The sequence below is a fragment of the Nicotiana sylvestris genome, chromosome 9 (assembly GCF_000393655.2).
Source record: "Nicotiana sylvestris chromosome 9, ASM39365v2, whole genome shotgun sequence".
In the NCBI taxonomy this organism is placed as follows: Eukaryota; Viridiplantae; Streptophyta; class Magnoliopsida; order Solanales; family Solanaceae; genus Nicotiana; species Nicotiana sylvestris.
This window is the reverse complement of record NC_091065.1, coordinates 132,799,050-132,818,958: the sequence shown is the minus strand read 5'-3', so window position 1 is coordinate 132,818,958 and position 19,909 is coordinate 132,799,050. Positions and strand designations below refer to the sequence as shown.

Genomic DNA, 19,909 nt, shown 5'->3' with positions numbered 1-19,909 from the left:
GCCAGTCCATCCACAGTTCAACAATGGAAACATGGGAGGTATGAGACCCCCTAACAATATGACACCTTACCCAAGGCCACAGGGATATAATAATCAGAATCAACAGCAGGGGTATCACCCTCCTCAGCAGTAGCATGGTGGAAGGCAGGAAGATGGGTTTGCTAGACTTGAGGCAATGATGCAACAGGTTATTGGGTCTAATGCAAAGATTAATGAGAGAGTGGATGCACATGATGCAACAATCAAGAATATTGAAGTGCAGGTGGGCCAAATTTCTATGTCTCTGAACAATCGTCCTCATGGGTCACTACCTGCAAACACCCAGATAAATCCAAAAGATCAAGGCCCAAAGCAGCTGATGGCGGTAAGTCTACGCAATAGCAGAGATCTGGATGTAGAGAAAGAGAGGGCTCGAGAAACTAGACAAGCTGAGACACTTATACCAGTGCCCATTGAGCTGGATGAGTCAACGAAACTGACGGAGGTGCCAGTCCAGCCTGCCCAAGAAGAAAAAACATCCAGAATGCGACCGAGAAAGAAGCTGAGACAGTCCAGGAACCAGTAGTTGATGTAGCAGCTGATAAGGATCAATCCCAGTTGATTGGGAAGAAGAGACCTCCTGCACCTTTCCCTTAGAGGTTAGCTAAGTATCAAAAGGAGGAACAATACAAGAAGTTCTTCGAAATGCTGAAACAAATCCAGGTAAACATACCATTGATTGAAGCTTTGAAGGAGATGCCTGGGTATGCAAAAATGATGAAGGACTTGATGTCCCGAAAGTTTAATTTCCAAGACTTGGCCACAGTTACTCTTACTCAGACATGTAGTGCAGTGGTGACTAGACCGATTGCAGAAAAGCTGTCTGACCCAGGGAGCTTTACAATTCCATGCACTATTGGTAATTTTGCTTTTGCTAAAGCACTGTGTGATCTAGGGGCCAACATCAATCTTATGCCCCTAACGATTTATAAGAGTTTGGACATTGGAAGAGCTAGACCCACCTCTATGTTGTTGCAGCTGGCTGACAGGACAGTGAAACGACCCTCTGGTATACTAGATGATGTGCTAGTTCAGGTAGGGAAATTTGTATTCCCTGCAGATTTTGTGATCTTAGACTGCAGAGTGGATGAAGAGATTCCCATAATTTTGGGAAGACCATTCTTGGCCATAGGGAGAGCGCTCATTGATTGTAAAATCGGGGAGCTCAAGATGAGATTGAACGATGAGGAGATAACATTCAATGTGCAGAAATCTATGAGGCGACCAATTGAATTCGCCAATGGTTCTCTTATTGATGTCGTGGATGTAATCGTGGAGACTGATGATGAGGTGCTAACCATTGAGGACCCCCTTGCTGCATGTCTAATGAATTTGGATGAGGTGAATGGAGAGGAACTAGCGGAATGGGTGTTGGCATTAGAGGGTAGAGGGTTTTGGGATAGAACTCTAGAATTTGAGACCTTACACTTGGAAAATCGAGAGACTCCTCCAGCCAAGCCATCTATCGAAGAACCACCAAAAATGGAGTTAAAGCCATTGCCCAACCATCTCAGGTATGAATTCCTTGGACCTAACTCCACATTATCTGTTATTATCTCATCTAGTTTGTTAAATGTGCAGGTGCAACAACTCTTGCAGGTACTTAAGGAGTGCAAGACTGCCATTGGGTGGACCATGGCAGACATAAAGGGGATCAGCCCCGCCTACTGCATGCACAAAATTCTACTGGAAGAGGGACACAAACCTTCCAGGGAACACCAAATAAGGCTGAACCCCAACATGAAGGAAGTGGTAAAGAAGGAAGTAATAAAGTGGTTAGACGCGGGAATTATCTTCCCAATCTCTGACAGTAGTTGGGTTAGCCCAGTTCAATGTGTACCTAAAAAGGGTGGTATGACGGTAGTTAAGAATAATAACAATGAATTGATCTCCACAAGAACAGTCACGGGCTGGAGAATTTGCATGGATTATAGAAAGCTAAATGTAGCCACCCGGAAAGACCACTTCCCACTTCCCTTCATTGATCAAATGTTAGACAGACTGGCAGGGAGGTCACACTTCTGTTTTCTGGACGGGTACTCAGGATACAACCAGATTTCCATTGCACCGGAGGACAGAGAGAAGACCTCTTTCACTTGTCCTTATGCCATTTATGCCTTTCGGAGGATGCCCTTTGGCTTATGCAACCCACCCGCCACATTCCAACGATGCATGATGGCCATATTCACTGACATGGTAGAGGACATAATGGAGGTGTTCATGGATGACTTCTCAGTGGTGGGGAATTCATTTGATGAGTGCCTGATAAATCTGACGCGTGTGCTGAAATGGTGTATCGAGACTAACCTGGTTCTGAACTGGGAGAAGTGCCACTTCATGGTACAAGAAGTCATAGTCTTGGGACACTGGGTGTCAAGCAAAGGAATTGAGGTGATCATGCTAAAGTGGATGTAATAGCAAAGTTACTTCCTCCAACTTCAGTCAAAGCAATCAGAAGCTTCCTTAGGCATGCCGGTTTCTACCGGAGATTCATAAAAGACTTCTAAAAAATTGCCAACCCTCTCTGTAAGTTGTTAGAAAAAGATCACCCTTTCTTGTTTTCTGATGATTGCAGGGTAGCATTCGAGGAGCTGAAAAAGTGACTGGTCACAACACCTATCATTGTTGCCCCCAACTGGGAGCAGCCATTCGAACTCATGTGTGATGCCAGTGACTACGCAATGGGGGCAGTATTGGGATAGCGGAAGGACAAGCTGATGCATCCAATCTACTATGCAAGTAGAACGTTGAGTGGAGCCCAACTGAACTATACAGTGACTGAGAAGGAGATGTTGGCTGTGGTTTTTGCATTCGACAGGTTCAAATCATATATGATTGGTTCTAAGGTGATTGTATACACTGATCAAGCAGCTCTCAGGTACTTGATTGAGAAGAAGGAGTCTAAGTCGCGCCTGATTCATTGGGTGTTGCTGCTGCAAGAATTCGACCGTGAAATTCGTGACCGTAAGGGCACAGAGAACCAAGTCGCTGATCATCTATCACGACTTGAGGGAGCTGAAATTGCAATTGAGGTTGAAGATATTCTGGAAACCTTTCCAGACGAGCAACTACTCGCTACTAATCTTGAGAAAGTGCCATGGTATGCAGATTTTGCAAATTACCTGGCCTGCGGTATAGTTCCCTATGACCTTTCATCTGTACAAAAGAAAAAGTTTTATCGTGACTATCGCATGTACTATTGGGATGAGCCTTACCTATTTAGAATTTGTGTTGACAATATGATCCGGAGGTGTGTCCCCGAGATAGAACAATCTTCTGTTTTGCAGGCTTGTCACGCATCGGCTTATGGAGGACATTTTGGAGGGGTCAGGACAGCTGCGAAAGTGCTTGAAGCCGGATTCTTTTGGCCAACAGTGTTCAAAGATGCGCACCAATGGGTGAAGAGCTGCAATGAATGTCAGCAGACCGAGAACATTTTCCGTCGCCATGAGATGCCCATGAACCCAATTCAAGAGGTGGAAGTGTTTGATGTCTGAGGGATTGACTTCATAGGTCCCTTCGTCAGCTCCTATGGCAATAAGTACATACTTGTTGCTGTGGATTACGTGTCCAAATGGGTAGAAGCTGCAGCGTTTCCCACTAATGATGCAAGAGTGGTGGTGGGGTTTTTGAAGAAGAACATATTCACCAGATTTGGGACACCAAGAGCGATTATCAGTGACGGAGGTACTCACTTCTGTAATAGAGTTTTCGAGAAGTTGCTTGCAAAGTATGATGTACGCCACAAGGTGGCTACCCCTTATCACCCGCAAACTAATAGGCAGGTTGAAGTGTCCAACAGAGAGATAAAGAGTGTGCTAACCAAGACTCTGAATGCCACAAGAACTGATTGGGCGAAAAAGTTAGATGATGCACTCTGGGCCTATAAAACTGCTTTTAAAACACCGATTGGTATGTCACCATATAAGTTGGTGTTCGGGAAGGCCTGCCATTTGCCAGTGGAACTTGAACATAGAGCGTGGTGGGAACAGAAACTGCTGAATCTAGACATCGAGGCTGCGGGCACAACGAGGATCACAGAATTGCATGAGCTCGACGAGTTCAGACACTTTGATTTTGAGAGCACAAAGTTGTACAAGGAAAGAATGAAGAGGTTGCACAACAAGAACATTGTGGAGCAAAATTTCAATCCTGGAGATATGGTGTTGCTTTATAACTCACGATTAAGGCTATTTCCGGGTAAACTCAGGTCACGATGGTCTGGACCATTTAGAGTGGTCGAAGTTTTCCCTTCAGGTGCTGTCGAGATTGCCACAGAGAAAGACTCTCGTACATTTAGAGTCAATGGGCAGAGATTGAAACTATACGTGGGCATGAGCGAACCAAAAGAAGTGTCTGAGCTACACTTGACTGAACCACAGAGGTTGACGAGCCTTAAATGCGCTCATCTGCGTCGTGCCGCGACATTAAATCAGGCGCTGCATGGGAGGCAACCCACGAATGTGTTGTAAGTGTAATGCATAACTTCACAAAATAATATATATATATAGCAGGAACACGCCCAGACCGCGGTTATATTTGCAACGTCCGCATTGTCCTTTTGTAAGACATAGTTGGGCGTGATCAACCCACCATGTTATCATGTCACATAGTATCTATTTGACACATATACTTGCCATGTGTAAGGGTTACATAAGTTTGAGACTAGCTGTTGGTGGAATATTCTAGAACTATGGAAAGTTTCCTTGGGAAAGCTCTAGATATTTATGGATTTGATAGGAGGACTCTTTTGGAAAGCCTTGAAATGTTCTAGTCATTTAGAAAATTTTAGAGGGTGTACTTATTTGTAAATATGGAAGGACTTGTGGAAAACTTATTATTTACACACTAGCCCCTCGGTGACTAGTATAAATATTGGCATTCATTTGTAACTCACCAAGCAAACCAATCAAGTTCTCTACCATAAAAAAAGTCCTTTGGAAATTTTCTCTTGTCTTTCTTATCTAACATTCCCTTAGTGATCTTGAGTATAGTAGTTTATGCTGACTTGACATAGCAAGATAATGAGTAAATTGTGCAAGAACGTGAACAAATTGTCAAGTGTCACACGTGCGCTTAGTTTAAGTCTAGGACGTGACACAAAGGTGCCAAATAAAATAAAATATTTTCGGAGTTTTATTATATAACCAAGAAGGTATTGGCCGAATATGCCCAATACCCGAAACTAGACGTGCTAGTGTAGGACTATGGTCGTGCTATTGGTTTTGGCGCTTAGATAGTCTTCCTTGGTTGGGATTAATGAAATGCTAGCATATGAATATCGAACCACATGACAAGGCTTAGTTGAACGGGCCGATAACAGATTTCACCTACACATGATGGTTTAGTGATTATGTCGGTGATTAATTAATATACTTGCCCCTAAGAGTATGGTTTTCAACCTTTCAAATACTTTATGAAATAAAATTGTTATTGTTTTGAACACTTTCCATGTTTTCTTTATATGTCTTATTCCATGCTATGTGAAGAAATTGGCAATATATATGAGTGCTTTTGTTTGGTTACTCGTTGTGCATCTATCCCTCTTCTCCAGCTGATTATGGTGAGCCCGCTTTTGTTTTAGCGAGCATCTTGAGTTTAGTTTATTAATACGTTTAAGTAGTTTTTGTCATAGAAGCTTCGAGTATAAAGTGAGTTATGTAATTATGTATAGAATGTTATCATTGTATTCATAAAATTATGTACTTTTTGAAATATTTGTTATCTGTTATGGTGAATGTTGATAAATTTTGAACCCTTTTGAGATATCTCTTACCATGGGGCATGCACGGTCCAAATCTAAGCTAGCGTTTGGACGTAGATTTAATTGAAACTTGAAAAAAAGTTTTTGAAGTTGTGTTGAAAAATAATTTTGAAAGTTGAAATTGTGTTTGAACATGTGTTTTATTTGAAGAAGTTGAAGTTTTGTGAGTGTAAGAGAAATTTTCACCCAAAAACTGCCTTAAACCAGTTTTTGGGATCTTAAATTTTTTGATTCCCCCAAAATATGATCATATTTCATAAACAAATGAAGCAAAAATTTATGGCCAAACAGGAGCTAACAATAAAAGAAACATGAGTATACTTATCACTAAGGGGTCGTTTGGTAGGATGTATTAGAAAAAATAATGCAAGCATTAGCTCTATGCATTACTAATACCTTGTTTGGTACCTTTTTTTCAACTTGTGTATAACTAATACTTGTATTAGTTATACATCATACTTGACATTATCTTATGCATAAGTAATGCATAAAAAACCATGGCATTAGTAATACCAAGGCTTTAATGCATGTATTAGCATGGTTAAAGACAAAATTGTCCTTAAAATCCCTTAAAGCTAGAGAATATGGAGGGCATTTTTGTAAGTAACTGTTTTTTTTAAAATTATGCAATGTATTATAATTTTAATACACCACACCAAACAATAGATAAAAAATAATATTTGCATAACTAATGCTTGCATTACATATACATGCATTACTAATATACATTATTTCACACTATTTTTATACACCCTGCCAAACGACCCCTAAGTTTTAAGGCATCGGGTGCTATGTCGTGCTCCTCTACCTTTGGGGCGTGGCAAATCTATTTCACTACTGACAAACAACAGTTAACTTGGTCCAGGCTGGACCTGCCCGTTACAAGTATGTTGGTGACACCCAGTATTTATAGATATTCCTTGTTGGGACATAGACAATAAATAGTACTAACTTTTAAAAAAAAAATAATATTCTATAATTTGTCCAATCTCTGTTTTGCTGGAATAATTAGTTTTCATTTTTGCTTTGCCGTAATAATTAACACTACTTTTTAGTTTTCACGGATTGGAAAAGAAAAACCTCAAAGGGGGAGAGTTCTCATCCTCTGCCCTCCCCTTTGACTTAATAATCCCAGGTTAAAAATAAGACGTAGAGTATGTTAATTTTTGTTTGAAAACTTCAATTTTCTTATTAAATTATTGTTGCTAAAACAATTAATTATTGCCTGACAAATTCGTCCAATTTGCAACCGAAGAAGAAGAAGAAGGAGGTTCAATTTTTGAGGGGCTTGTCATATGAGCTCATTGGGGTGGATCTAGATCTCAAGTGCTGAATTCAATTGGTGGGTGGGTGTTGTTTATTTGATTTTTGCTCGATTTTTTAGATCTGTGTTGTTAATCTCATGATGATGCTTGTATTTCTTATTATTTAAGATTACTGACGGACGGACGGACCCTGAAGAAAAGAAGTTAAATTAGAATTTTGGGTTTCAAGAATGGGGGTGATGTCAAGGAAAGTAGTGCCAGCATGTGGTAATCTCTGCTTCCTTTGCCCATCATTGCGCGCAAGGTCTAGACAGCCTGTTAAACGCTACAAGAAGCTCCTTGCTGAGATTTTCCCCAAATCACAGGTCCCTCCATTTTGTTGACTTATACGTATAGCCGTATCTTTTTTTTGGCCGTTACTTTATTATTTTCTTCTCTGCAGGATGCTGAGCCAAATGATAGAAAGATTGCCAAACTTTGCGAGTATGCCTCCAAAAACCCTTTCCGTATCCCTAAGGTAGTAATATAATATTAACCCTTTTTTTAGAAAGCTTTTTTGGTGTCAGGAGTCTCCCTTAATAATTAATTTCTGATCAATGTGATTCAGATTACGGAATACCTAGAGCAAAGGTGTTACAAAGATTTGCGAAATGAGCACCTTGGCTCAGTAAAGGTTGTTACCGTCATCTACAGGAAGCTGCTATCTTCATGTAAGGAGCACATGTAAGTTTGATACTTATGTACCTATATAGAGAAGTTTGGATCTTCTCTATCTTTATGATCTAAAATCTATGTATAGAGGAGGATCATCACATGATTGCTTTATTAGTTGTTTTGGCAACAGTGAAGAAGCTAGATTTAACATTCTCTATTGCAACTGAACTAGAAAGGCTCTTCATTTCTATCTGTTAAATTACTAGGTTGGTTTTTGCAACCCCATGGCGCAGTTCTATAAAGTTCCATTTATCCATGAAAGAAAAGGTACACAAGAATTTAGAACTTAAAGAACGGAAGCCCCAGTAAATTCCTCTCTCTTTGTAGAGGGGCTGAATATAGACCTCAACTGGTTATCAAGAGTTATGTACCTGATGGAAATCCACATTAGATCTATTCCTGTTTTTATAAACTGCCTGTTACTTTTTTGAGAATATAAAAGAGTTCGGAGTTATAAAACAACTTTTGGAGAAAGCAAACATAAGAGTTGTTCTAAGAAACTATTATGGAAGTCATTTGGAAACAGTTCCTTACGAAGTACCTATCCCCCTCCCAGAATAAAGGATAAAGACCTACAACAACAACAACAACAACAACAACATACCCAGTATTATCCCACAGTGGGATATGGGGAGGGTAGTGTATGCGAAGACCTTACCCCTACCTTATGAGGATAGAGAGGCTTTTTTTAATAGACCCTCGGCTCAGGAAAGCATAAGCAACACATTAATGAAAATATAGACAAGAAGGAACAGTACCAAAAAGCCATATAAAAGCAGAATAAAAACAACAAGATAGTAAGGTGATCAACAATGAAAGAAAACAACAGAAACCTACTACCAACAGAAAGCGAGGCTGCATGCCAATACTACTGTTATGAACACTCTAGACTACCTACTCTACTATCCTAATGCTCAACCTCCATACCTTCTTATCAAGGGTCATGTCCTCGGTCAGCTAAAGCTGCGCTATGTCTTGCCTAAAACATGAAAGGATAAAGACCTAGTTTTAAATATTTCTTGAAACCTAATGAATGGAGAGGCGTGAGCAAGTTGGTCAGAACTCTAGTTTGAGATGCTGTAACTATTTTGAATTTGTCTTAGTTAGGTCACAACTAAAAAAATGTCTTATCAAAAAGGGTTCATATAACCTATCCCTGTAATCAAAACATCTTTGTCGATTCATACCTTAACTTGTCAAAATAGAAAAACAATCTACCTTTATTCTGCTTCATTTAAGATGTTATTTCCTTAATGAGATTGTTTTAATCCCACCCCACTTTTGCTTGGTGACTTATATTCTTGCTTCTGTTGCCTATATTTGTTGCTGGCGTTACTGATAGAGATCTAGTTATTCTTGAAACGAGGCAATGAATCATAATAAGGTGGCTAAGAAGGAAGCGAAGTTGGCAGTTATCGTGACTAAGACTGCCGAAAGAACTTGGAGGCAAAGGAGGAGATAAGAAATTGCACAGGCTAGCCAAGGTGCGAGAAAGGAAGATTCGTTACCTAGATCAAGTGAAGTGCGTCTAGGACGAGGATGGTAGAGTGTTATTGGATGAGGCCCTTATTCGACGGAGATGGAAGACTTACTTCCATAAACTCTTGAATGAAGAGGGGGTTGGGAACATGTGCTGGGTGACTTAGAACACTCTGAGAGTCATCGGGACTTTGGGTATTGCATGCATATAAGAGCTGAGGAGGTAAAGGGGGCTATGCATAAATAAGCAAAGGAAGAGCGACCGGCCAAACGAAATACCGGTTGAGTTCTGGAAGTGTGTGGGTAAAGTGGGCTTGGAGTGGCTCACTAGGTTATTTAATATTATTTTTAGGACAAAGAGGAAGCCCGAGGAATGGAAATGGAGTACAATGATCCCGCTGTATAAGAACAAGGGTGATATACAAAATTGCAACAACTATCGGGATATCAAGCTACTGAGCCATCCTATGAAAGTATGAGAGAGGGTGGTGGAGTTGAGGGTGAGGAGGATTGTGTCGATTTCAGAGAACCAATTCGGATTTATGCCGGGGCGTTCGACTACAGAAGCTATTCACCTTGTTAGGAGGTTGATGGAGCAATACAGTGAGCGGAAAAAGGATTTACATATGGTGTTCATCGACTTAGAAAAGGCTCATGATAAAGTGCCGAGGGAGGTGCTGTGGAGTTGCTTGGAGGCTAGAGGAGTTTTTGTTGCTTATATTAGGGCTATTAAGGACATGTACGGTGGAGCAATGACTCGGGTGAGGACAGTGAGAGGGGATTCAGAACACTTCCAGTTGTGATGAGGTTGCATTAGGGGTCAGCCCTCAGCCTATTTTTATTTGCCTTGGCGATCGACGCACTGATGCGACACATTTAAGGGGAGGTGCCATGGTGCATGTTATTTGCAGATGATATTGTATTGATTGACGAGATACATGGTGGTGTCAACGAGAGGTTAGAGGTTTGGAGGCATACCCTGGAGTCTAAAGGTTTCAAGTTGAGCAAAACCAAAACAGAATACTTGGAGTGCAAGTTTAGTGGCACGTCTCAGGAAGTGGACGAAGATGTGAGGCTGAATTCACAAGTCATCCCTGGGAGAGAAATTTTCAAGTACCTTGGGTCAGTTATACAAGGGAATGGGGAGATCGACGAGGATGTCACACAATGTATTGAGGTGGGATGGATGAAATGGAGGCTTGCTTCCGATGTTCGGTGTGATAAGAATGTGCCACCAAATCTTAATAGGAAAGTTTTATAGAGTGGTGGTCAGACCGACTAAGCTGTATGGAGCGGAGTGTTGGCCAGTCAAGAACTCCCATGTCCAGATGAATGTGGTTGAAATGAGCATGTTGAGATGGATGTGCGGACATACCAGGTTAGATAGAATTAGAAATGAAGTTATACGGGACAAGGTGGGCGTGACTCCGGTGGAAGACAAGATGAGGGAGGCAAGACTTAGATGGTTCGGCCATGTGAAGAGGAGAGGTACAGATGCACCAGTGAGGAGGTGTGAGAGGCTGGCATTGGAGGGACAATGGAGAGGTAGAGGTAGGCCGAACAAATATTGAGGAGAGATGATTAGGCGAGATATGACGTCGCTCCAGCTTACTGAGGACATGATTATCGATAGGAAGGTGTGGAGGTTGAGTATAAAGGTCAAGGGTTAGGTAGCCGAGTATTGTCCGTGTTTGTAGCAGTAACTTTGATACATCACTTAGTGTCTTTTGTGTATTTTCGTATCCATAGACTTCTGTTATTACTTGTTACTGCCTTGTTTTGATTTTCTGTTTGCATTTCTTATGTTAGTTCTGTTAGCATTTTCGCTTCGGTGTCAGATTTGGTTTGCTTGTTATAGCCCTTCCATTTATATTTTCCTCAGCCGAAGATCTACCGGAAATATCCTCTTTGCCTTCTTAAAGGTAGGGGTAAGGACTGCGTGCACTCTACCCTACCCAGACCCCACTTGTGGGACTACACTGGGTATGTTGTTGTTGTTGAGACAATGAATCATAATACTGAAATAACATTTGTTAGTCCCTGTAGATGCCACCTCAAATATGTCTGTACACAATTCAAGTCATAATAGTTAGCTATTTCCGCGGAAATTTCTGACTTGGAAATGGACTATCTATGATGATCTAGTTGACTAAGTTAACTTTGGATGGAAATGTTCTTTCGATATAGCATCAGTATCTATGCATGCGATATGCAGTTTTACTCTATTGCACTGATACAGTTAAAGTTTTGCATACAATTATTACTTCAGTTACTTTTGCACTTTCTGGAGTTCAAACATAATGTAATGGTTTAAATTTACAACTGCAGGCCACTATATGCTACTAGTCTATTGGGGATTATCCGCACTCTTTTTGAACAGACGCAGCATGATGAGATGCAGATTTTAGGTTGCAACACTCTCGTCGACTTCATCAATTGGCAGGTTTGTGTGCCGAAGAAAAATAGATGTTAATATGTACTGATACCATCCTTACGAAAGAGTATTTTGAAGTACTTGTACTCGGCTCATGTATCTGAGCCAATAACGTGAACTGGGTAGTCGTGGAATATAAATGCCACTGAGTAATTTGGTAATGCATCATTGTGTCTTTTACTGATCTCTCATAATTTTGAAGCCTCTAGCCGGGTACCAAGCACTGATGTCTGTTAGGATTTAGGATTATAGTGTTGCAAGTACATTATATTACCATGAGGAGGATGTAAATTTTGATGGATGAGTAGAGAAATATTAGTACACATATCCAACAAGGGGTGCTTTTGGGTTTTTATTCTTGGTGGATTGGGTTTACCCCATGGAAGTGGTCTGAGCGAAGGAAAATGGAGTATGGTTTTGATAAATGGGTTTATAAGAACCTAGAAAATATTTTGGGTTGCTCTTAAAAAGTGGATTTAAGCTCTCTTCCTTTTCCTTATTATGCAGATGGATGGTACGTATATGTTCAACTTAGAAGGCCTTATACCTAAAATGTGTCAGCTAGCTCGAGAAATTGGAGATGATGACAGAGCCCTTAGCTTGCGGTCTGCAGGAATGCAAACTCTGGCTGTCTTGGTAAAAACACACACTCTCTCTCTCTCTCTGCTATATTTTTATTTCGTTATACTTGCACAAATCTCAAGTACCTGAACTTGGAACCACTTCAGGTGTTTTGGGGTGTTTTCTGATATACCGAATAACTAGGTCTTGGTGACATGGACATGATATTACCTTCTTGAAGGATTTAGCTGCATTTGTTGTTTTACTAACATTGAGGCTCACATTAAGCGAAGTTGCTTTTTTACGCTTCTCTCTCTCTCAAAAACATTGACTGGACATGTCTTGCACCAGTTAGAACTAGTAGGTGCTCATACATGGTGATAAAAGCTTGTTACATATATCCTTGATTAACCTTTCCTGATAGCTGCTCTCATACTCGTGACAATTGCATGTGGCACTGTACCTTTTTTTGGTGTTAGGAATAATTTAACTCACTTCAAAGACTAATTTCTTGATGTTTGTGCCTGTCCAAACTCATCGACACGGAAATTATGACAGGGAGGCACCTTATTCAATTGATGGTAAATATCTACTTATATGTCATGTTTTGCCAGCTAATTTGACCAGTTTACACAGATACTTAGCTAGTAACTGTAAAAGTTTCAAGTGTATAAAACTATCTCTTCAGGGACATCAGATAAAATTAGGAAGTTTCAAGTGTATTGTAAGTGAGGAAAGGTGCCTGTTTGGTTCACTACTTCTAGTGCGGCTTCTGTAACAAGGATAGGAAGCTTTTTCATAACGTCTAAGCTCTAATTTCTCAAGTAGTAAGTTAGAGATTACCCGTTTCCGTTATTTTAAGAAATTCACTTTAATGCTGTGCATCCAGAGATGATAAAAAGTTCTTGAAGAGAACAGGTAAAGGGAAGGTAATTCAATCTAGCATGAGGTTCACTATTTGTTTATAAGGTTAAAGTAGTAAACAACTTATATGCTATTAAGGTCATGAAGCTTAAGGACTGTCACACCTCCTTTTTCCGGCACCCCCGAGGGTGAAGGAGTTTTTTCCAATTAAAGGACAATCGAAACGGGATTTATTTATTTATTTCAGAGTCGCCACTTGGGAGATTTAGGGTGTCCCAAGTCACCAATTTAATCCCGAATCGAGGAAAAGAATGACTCCATATTACAGTCAGCGTACCAGAAATCCGGATAAGGAATTCTGTTAACCCGGGAGAAGGTGTTAGGCATTCCCGAGTTCCGTGGTTCTAGCACGGTCGCTCAACTGTTATATTTGGCTTATTTACCTGATTTTTAAACAATTAAGAACTTATATGCAAATTTAGCATTAAACCGCTTTTATCATTATTCTTATTATTATTTTATACAAGAATTGCAACGTCGTGAAAACGCATCTCGAACCACGTCACAACCAGTGTACACGTGATTTGTTGACGCATTTTGACTTCGTCAAGATCGGGATTTGGGTTACATAAATGCACACCCGTATTTAAGAAAATAACTTTATTAAATATGCACCAAAATACTACGCGTTATTCAACTATTAGGTAGGACTGTGAAATTTACTAAATGGCCCATCCCGGAATCTAAATATTTTTTTTAAAAAAATAAATAAGATTGGAGGACCCTGCAAATTTTGTATTGTTTATATTTATTTATTTTTAGCGAAATCCTCCCTTATTTTTTGAATATCTTTTAATGACTACTTTTTATTATTACTAATATAAAATCAATCTCTACATACTTAAAAATAACATATTAAATACTAGTTTAAAACAAATATTAACGGAAAGTAATATTACTAAAATTATAATTATAAATACAGCATGGAATTGTCAAATATTTTTTTTTTAAAAAAAAAAACTAATTATCCCATAGTCAATTAAAATCATATTGTTAGATGACTTGAGTTATTGAAATTAATTATTTACAAATACTGAAAATTAGAAATAATCTTGATTACTAAACCGTATTTCTAAAAATTAAATAATTTAACCTTAACTAACCTTGTTTTAATTCAAATCATGTCCTAATACTTGATTCGCAAAATTAATTCATGTTTTAACTGAATTCAGCTACATGATTCCGATTAACTTAACGTTGGCGATACTAAAACCCTTATGAATAAGGAATTTAATCAATTTTGACAAATTGATTTAATAAAGCCATTTTTACGTTATTTTCTTCTATTTTTATTATTTGACAGTTTAATTAGTAATGAACATGCTTAAATATATACTACCTAATAATCAGGTTGAAGCAAAGCACTATTTAATACATCGCTACAATATGCCTAATTATGCCAAACGACGGCGATTTACAGAATAATAATACATGAAATAACCTAAATGCAATTAATAAAAAAAAAAAAACTAAATTAAAAATTTAAACTTCCATTATTCATTTCAGCTTATAAAATTAACAGAACAAACTAAAGACAAAATTCATTGAACTTCAACATAAAACTAAAAAAAAACATTATAATTACTAACAATTTTTTACCTAAAAATAAACAAAAAATAAAACAACTAAATAAAAATCAAGAACAAGAATCAAACATTTAATGATTTCGGATCCGAAAAATATCAAACAAATTACGGACAGAAACAAAACTTAGAACAACTAACCGTAAATGACCAACGACGAACTCGAACTATGTATGGGCTGTTTTGACGACCCCAACCAAAACTCGAACAAACGACGACGAATACGAACCTAAGAAGCAACTGAATGAGGTGAAGCAGAAGGACACAGCCATGGCAGCGATGAAGCAGCTGCGGGCAGCATGGTTGTCGATGGGGTTTGGGTTTAGTTGGGAGCAGTTGCCCGTCATGGCTGGATCTTAGTAGAAACAGTAGGTCGTTTGGAGTGACGGGGTCTGTTTGGACGTAATAGAAGCAGCAAGAAGCAGCTGGTCATTGGCGAGGCAGCTCGGTTTTGGAGTGACGGAGAAGATGAAGTAGAAGGTAGAAGCAACGGGAAGCATGTTTGGTGAAGGTCGACGAGCTGTTCGTCGTCGATGGAGCAGTGGAAACGCAGCAGCAATGGAGAAGAAATAGCAGCAGCACGGACTGAAGAAGCAGGCGACGCAGCAGTGGCAGCCATGGATGTCGAGCAAGCTTTGAGCTCGACGAAGGAGATGAAACTATGGCAACGATCTTGAAGAAGAAGAAACCCTCGCGATCTTGAAGAAGAAGAAGAAACACGGGCAGCGGGTGTGTGTGTGTATGTGAAGGAGAAGAGGCGGGGGAAGGGCAGCCATTGATGGGTTTGTTTGGAGCTTTTTCTTTTGAAGAAGATAGAGAGGGGGGGCGGGTAGGTAGTGTGTTTTTTTTTAGGGTTTTTTTGTTTTGTTTTGTTTTTTTTGGTAAAAAATTGAAAAAAAATGAAAAATGAAGAGGGGGAGTTGGGTTGTTGGTACTGGACTAGGTCGACCCGGTTTGAAATGGACCGGGTCATGGGGAAGGTTGGGCAATTATTTGGGCCTGTGGTTTGAAATTGAAGAAGAGGCCCAATTCCAGACTTTCTTTATATTTTTGCTCTCTTTTCTTCTTTTATTTTTCTAAAACTAAATTCTAAAACTCCTTAAATTATTATTAAGAACTAAATTAAGTTATAAAAGCGCAAATTAACTCCCAATAACAATTAACACACAATTAAGTAATAATTAAGCATAAAATTGTATATTTGGACATTAAATGCTAAAAATGCAAAAGATGCCTATTTTTGTAATTTTTAATTTTTGTAAAACAAACTTAATTACTAACAATTGTAGAATTAAATCCTACATGCAAAATGCGACATATTTTTGTATTTTTATTAATTTAACAAATAAACATGCACAGACAAATACAAATAATTATTCAAAAATATCACAAAATTGCACACCAAGGAAAATCATTTTATTTTTGAATTTTTTGGGAGTAATTCTCATATAGGGCAAAAATCACGTGCTTACAGCTGCCCCTCTTTGCCCGAAGACACGAAGGGTTTTCGTGCAAAGATAAAGCGAGCGATTTTTGCCCATCCGAGTACTCCGTGTGAAGCATTTTTTTGAAAAAGATTTGACCGAACCTTTGCTTCAAAGGTTTCCTACATATCCTGGGCTAAACAGGAATCAGGTCAATGTAGTTCGGGAAGTTTTGGTAGCTGAGACTACCGTGGGACCGCAAGGTTACTGCTGTTGCATGCTATTACCACTGCTTACCGATCTCCTTGTTACACCGTGCTTAAAAGAAAACAAGAAGCTAGGCTAGACTGCAACTTGTTCTTGTTGCCTTGCTTTCTTGTCGGCTTGTGTTTCCTCCGGTGCTTTTCTTCCGTGAATTTGGGGATGACACTGGCCCTTTGCTTTTCTGAATACCAGTTTTCATCATTTTGTTCGGTCCGCTGGGGACATGGCTTTCTTCATTAAGCTTTTCGGCGGTTCCTCTGGGGGTGCGACCCTCTTTATCAGATTTGTTATGCTGGGCATGATTTAATGTTCACATGCCACTTATTTCAAAATGCGTCTTTTCTTCCTTTTGACACATGCACTTGAGTTTGTGCTGGGACCTCTTGTTGCAACCTTCTGCTTCCCGGTGCTGAGGATTTTTATTGTTTCCTGTTGGGGATTCCTGCTGTAACCTTCTGCCTTCCGGTGGGGTTACTGATTTCAGAATCTGAAGTATAAGACTAAAAAGTATTCCTCTCGTTATACAGGTGGGCTCCTGACTTCAACGCTTGAAATGAAAAGACTGAAATGTATTCCTCTGTTATATGGGCGGGCTCCCAATCTTCAATACTTGAAAAGTAATACTGAAATGTATTCCTCTGTTCTATGGGCGGGCTCCCAACTTCAACACTTGAAATGAAAAGACTGAAATGTATTCCTTTGTTCTATGGGCGGGCTCCCAACTTCAACACTTGAAATGTAATACTGAAATGTATTCCTCTGTTCTATGGGCGGGCTCCCAACTTCAACACTTGAAATGTAATACTGAAATGTATTCCTCTGTTCTTATTGGCGGGCTCCCAACTTCAACACTTGAAATAAAAAGACTGAATGTATTCCTCTGTTCTTTGGGCGGGCTCCCATCTTCAATACTTGAAAAGTAATACTAAAATGTATTCCTCTGTTCTATAGGCGGGCTCCCAACTTCAACGCTTGAAATGTAAAGACTGAAATGTATTCCTCTGTTATATGGGCGGGCTCCCAACTTCAATACTTGAAATGTAAAGACTCAAATGTATTCCTCTGTTATATGGGCGGGCTCCCAACTTCAATACTTGAAATGTAAAGACTGAAATGTATTCCTCTGTTATATGGGCGGGCTCCCAACTTCAACGCTTGAAATGTAAAGACTGAAATGTATTCCTCTGTTCTATGGGCGGGCTCCCAACTTCAACGCTTGAAATGTAAAGACTAAAATGTATTCCTCTGTTATATGGGCGGGCTCCCAACTTCAACGCTTGAAATGTAAAGACTGAAATGTATTCCTCTGTTATATGGGCGGGCTCCCAACTTCAACGCTTGAAATGTAAAGACTGAAATGTATTCCTCTGTTATATGGGCGGGCTCCCAACTTCAACGCTTGAAATGTAAAGACTGAAATGTATTCCTCTGTTCTATGGGCGGGCTCCCAACTTCAACGCTTGAAATGTAATACTGAAATGTATTCCTCTGTTATATGGGCGGGCTCCCAACTTCAACGCTTGAAATGTAAAGACTGAAATGTATTCCTCTGTTCTATGGGCGGGCTCCCAACTTCAACACTTGAAATGTAATACTGAAATGTATTCCTCTGTTTTATGGGCGGGCTCCCAACTTCAATACTTGAAATGTAAAGACTGAAATGTATTCCTCTGTTATATGGGCGGGCTCCCAACTTCAATACTTGAAATGTAAAGACTGAAATGTATTCCTCTGTTATATGGGCGGACTCCCAACTTCAACGCTCCTTAAAGTATAACATTCTGTTGGCGTTATTCTTTCCTGCCTCCTTAGTCATTTTTCCTCTTACTTGAATCATCTCCCTTCAGAACTTCTTTCCTCAAAATTAGTGTTTCATTCCTCCGAAAATTGCTGGGGATATCACTTTATCCAGACCTGCGTTGCCTTCCTTCCTTCCCCAAGTGGGTACCTGATTTTTGAGAAAATTTTCGCAATGAGAAAATTTTCTGCCCCGGTTTGATGATCTTCTTTATGGTCTGTCTTTCCGCCATCTGTAACATTTCTTTTCCCTGCTTCAAATCAAAGAAAGATTTTGTTAGTTTAAAAAAACATGGTGAGTGGTCGTGCCACTCCTACTGGGGATGGTTTTTTCTTTTCTCCCTTCCCTGCTCGGTGTTCCATTACACTATCAGAACTTGCTGGGGATGATACTATTTATTGGGGATGATATTACTGCTGGGGATCACATTCCTGCTGGTGATCACATTCCCGCTGGGGGTGGTTTTCCCCCTCTCTTTCCTCGCTCCGCGTTGTCCGACCCTTTTGGAACTTGGTCGATGATCGGCCAAGGATGCTCTTGCATCTCGATGATCTGCTGTGGATTTTCATGGAACTTCATCCTCAGTTTTCTCAATTGTTGCTTTTCAGTTTTTTTTTAGTTATCATTATATCCCCTTGACATTTAGACCAACTCATCATTTGGTCTTGCAACAAACGTCTTTTCCGTTTCATTGCCTTATCTTTGGCATGTCCTGCTCGCCTTTTGCTTCGCACCATTTTGGCAATTAGTAGTAAGCTCTGAAAAAAATCCTTCTAAAAACAAACTACTGGAGAAAAACACTTTAAACCAAGAAATGAAAAGTGATGACTTCAAAAAGATAAAAGAAAAAGTCGTTCTGAACAAATGTTGGGGAAAGAAAAAGAAAAGAACTTATCTGAATGGTACAATCAATCCCAATGATCATGTCATGCATTTTCGGATTAACCAACCCAGTCTATTTATATCAATCAATTTTTTTGACGGCCTTACTTTACTAGGGATGCGCAGAAGCCTATCTCTCGCCGGATGCGGATCATTTTTGCCAATCTTATCTTGCTAGCCCCTTTTATATCCTTGTCGCCTCATAGTGCCCTTCGAGGGGTTTTCACTGATGAGGCTCTCTCATTTCTCTCAACTCCCGTCGCCTTATGGTGCCTGTGAAGGTTTTCACCGATAAGACTTTTCTCACTTTATTTTTCTAAGCTGGAGATTGGAGTGTTACTGATATGACTCTTTGCTAGGGATTCTTTAGGTTATCAATTCGTTGCCGACTTTTCTCTGCTTTCATTTGCCCGACTTGGCACTCCTCGGATTCTGATCAGGAGGTCTTTTTTGGACATCAACATGGGTTTTTGTTTATGGCTAAAAGAAAAGGAGGGCATCAAAAATGGTTCAAAATAATTCTGATGGGTAAAAACCATTACAACTCTTGGAATCGAACTTCTTTCCCAACATTACAAACATAACTTTTGCCCCAGTTTCTCGCTTCGGGATTCTTATTTTTTGGTTACACTATGACCGAGCCGTGAGGCGCCTACGTATCCTTCTTTGAGGAATCAGGTCAAACGTAGTTCACATGGTTCCTTTATTTTTGTTATTATTTTCCTTTTTTTTTTTCGTTTTCATTAATGATTCCAAGAGAGGGGTATGAAGGAATAAG

General features: G+C 39.7%; 3 protein-coding genes across 12 annotated transcripts in view; all 3 read left to right on the top strand.

Moving 5' to 3' along the window:
- Positions 1-768: 768 nt before the first annotated feature.
- LOC138878244 (uncharacterized) lies at positions 769-2,642 on the top strand. Its single transcript, XM_070157909.1, has 3 exons — positions 769-1,553; positions 1,621-1,638; positions 2,615-2,642. The coding sequence occupies exons 1-3, from the start codon at positions 769-771 to the stop codon at positions 2,640-2,642; spliced, it is 831 nt and encodes a 276-aa protein (XP_070014010.1).
- Positions 2,643-3,953: 1,311 nt separating this feature from the next.
- Positions 3,954-4,511, top strand: LOC138878242 (uncharacterized). Its single transcript, XM_070157908.1, has one exon. The coding sequence runs from the start codon at positions 3,954-3,956 to the stop codon at positions 4,509-4,511; it is 558 nt and encodes a 185-aa protein (XP_070014009.1).
- A 2,267-nt stretch (positions 4,512-6,778) lies between these two features.
- The window catches only part of LOC104233189 (protein SEMI-ROLLED LEAF 2), a 60,251-nt gene continuing 47,120 nt past the window's right edge, over positions 6,779-19,909 (top strand). For 7 of the 10 annotated variants that reach the window (XR_011402225.1, XR_011402226.1, XR_011402227.1 and 4 more), the window contains exons 1-6: positions 6,779-7,145; positions 7,237-7,433; positions 7,511-7,585; positions 7,676-7,791; positions 11,590-11,704; positions 12,203-12,331. Coding sequence is in view for 7 of the 10 variants with exons in the window: in XM_070156079.1 (XP_070012180.1) it covers positions 7,299-7,433; positions 7,511-7,585; positions 7,676-7,791; positions 11,590-11,704; positions 12,203-12,331 (570 nt within the window). In the remaining 3 variants the exon portion in view is untranslated. Of the gene's footprint in view, positions 7,150-7,236; positions 7,434-7,510; positions 7,586-7,675; positions 7,792-11,589; positions 11,705-12,202; positions 12,332-19,909 lie in introns of all 10 variants that reach the window. The other 3 variants (XM_070156081.1, XM_070156080.1, XM_070156082.1) reach the window with 3 other exon arrangements.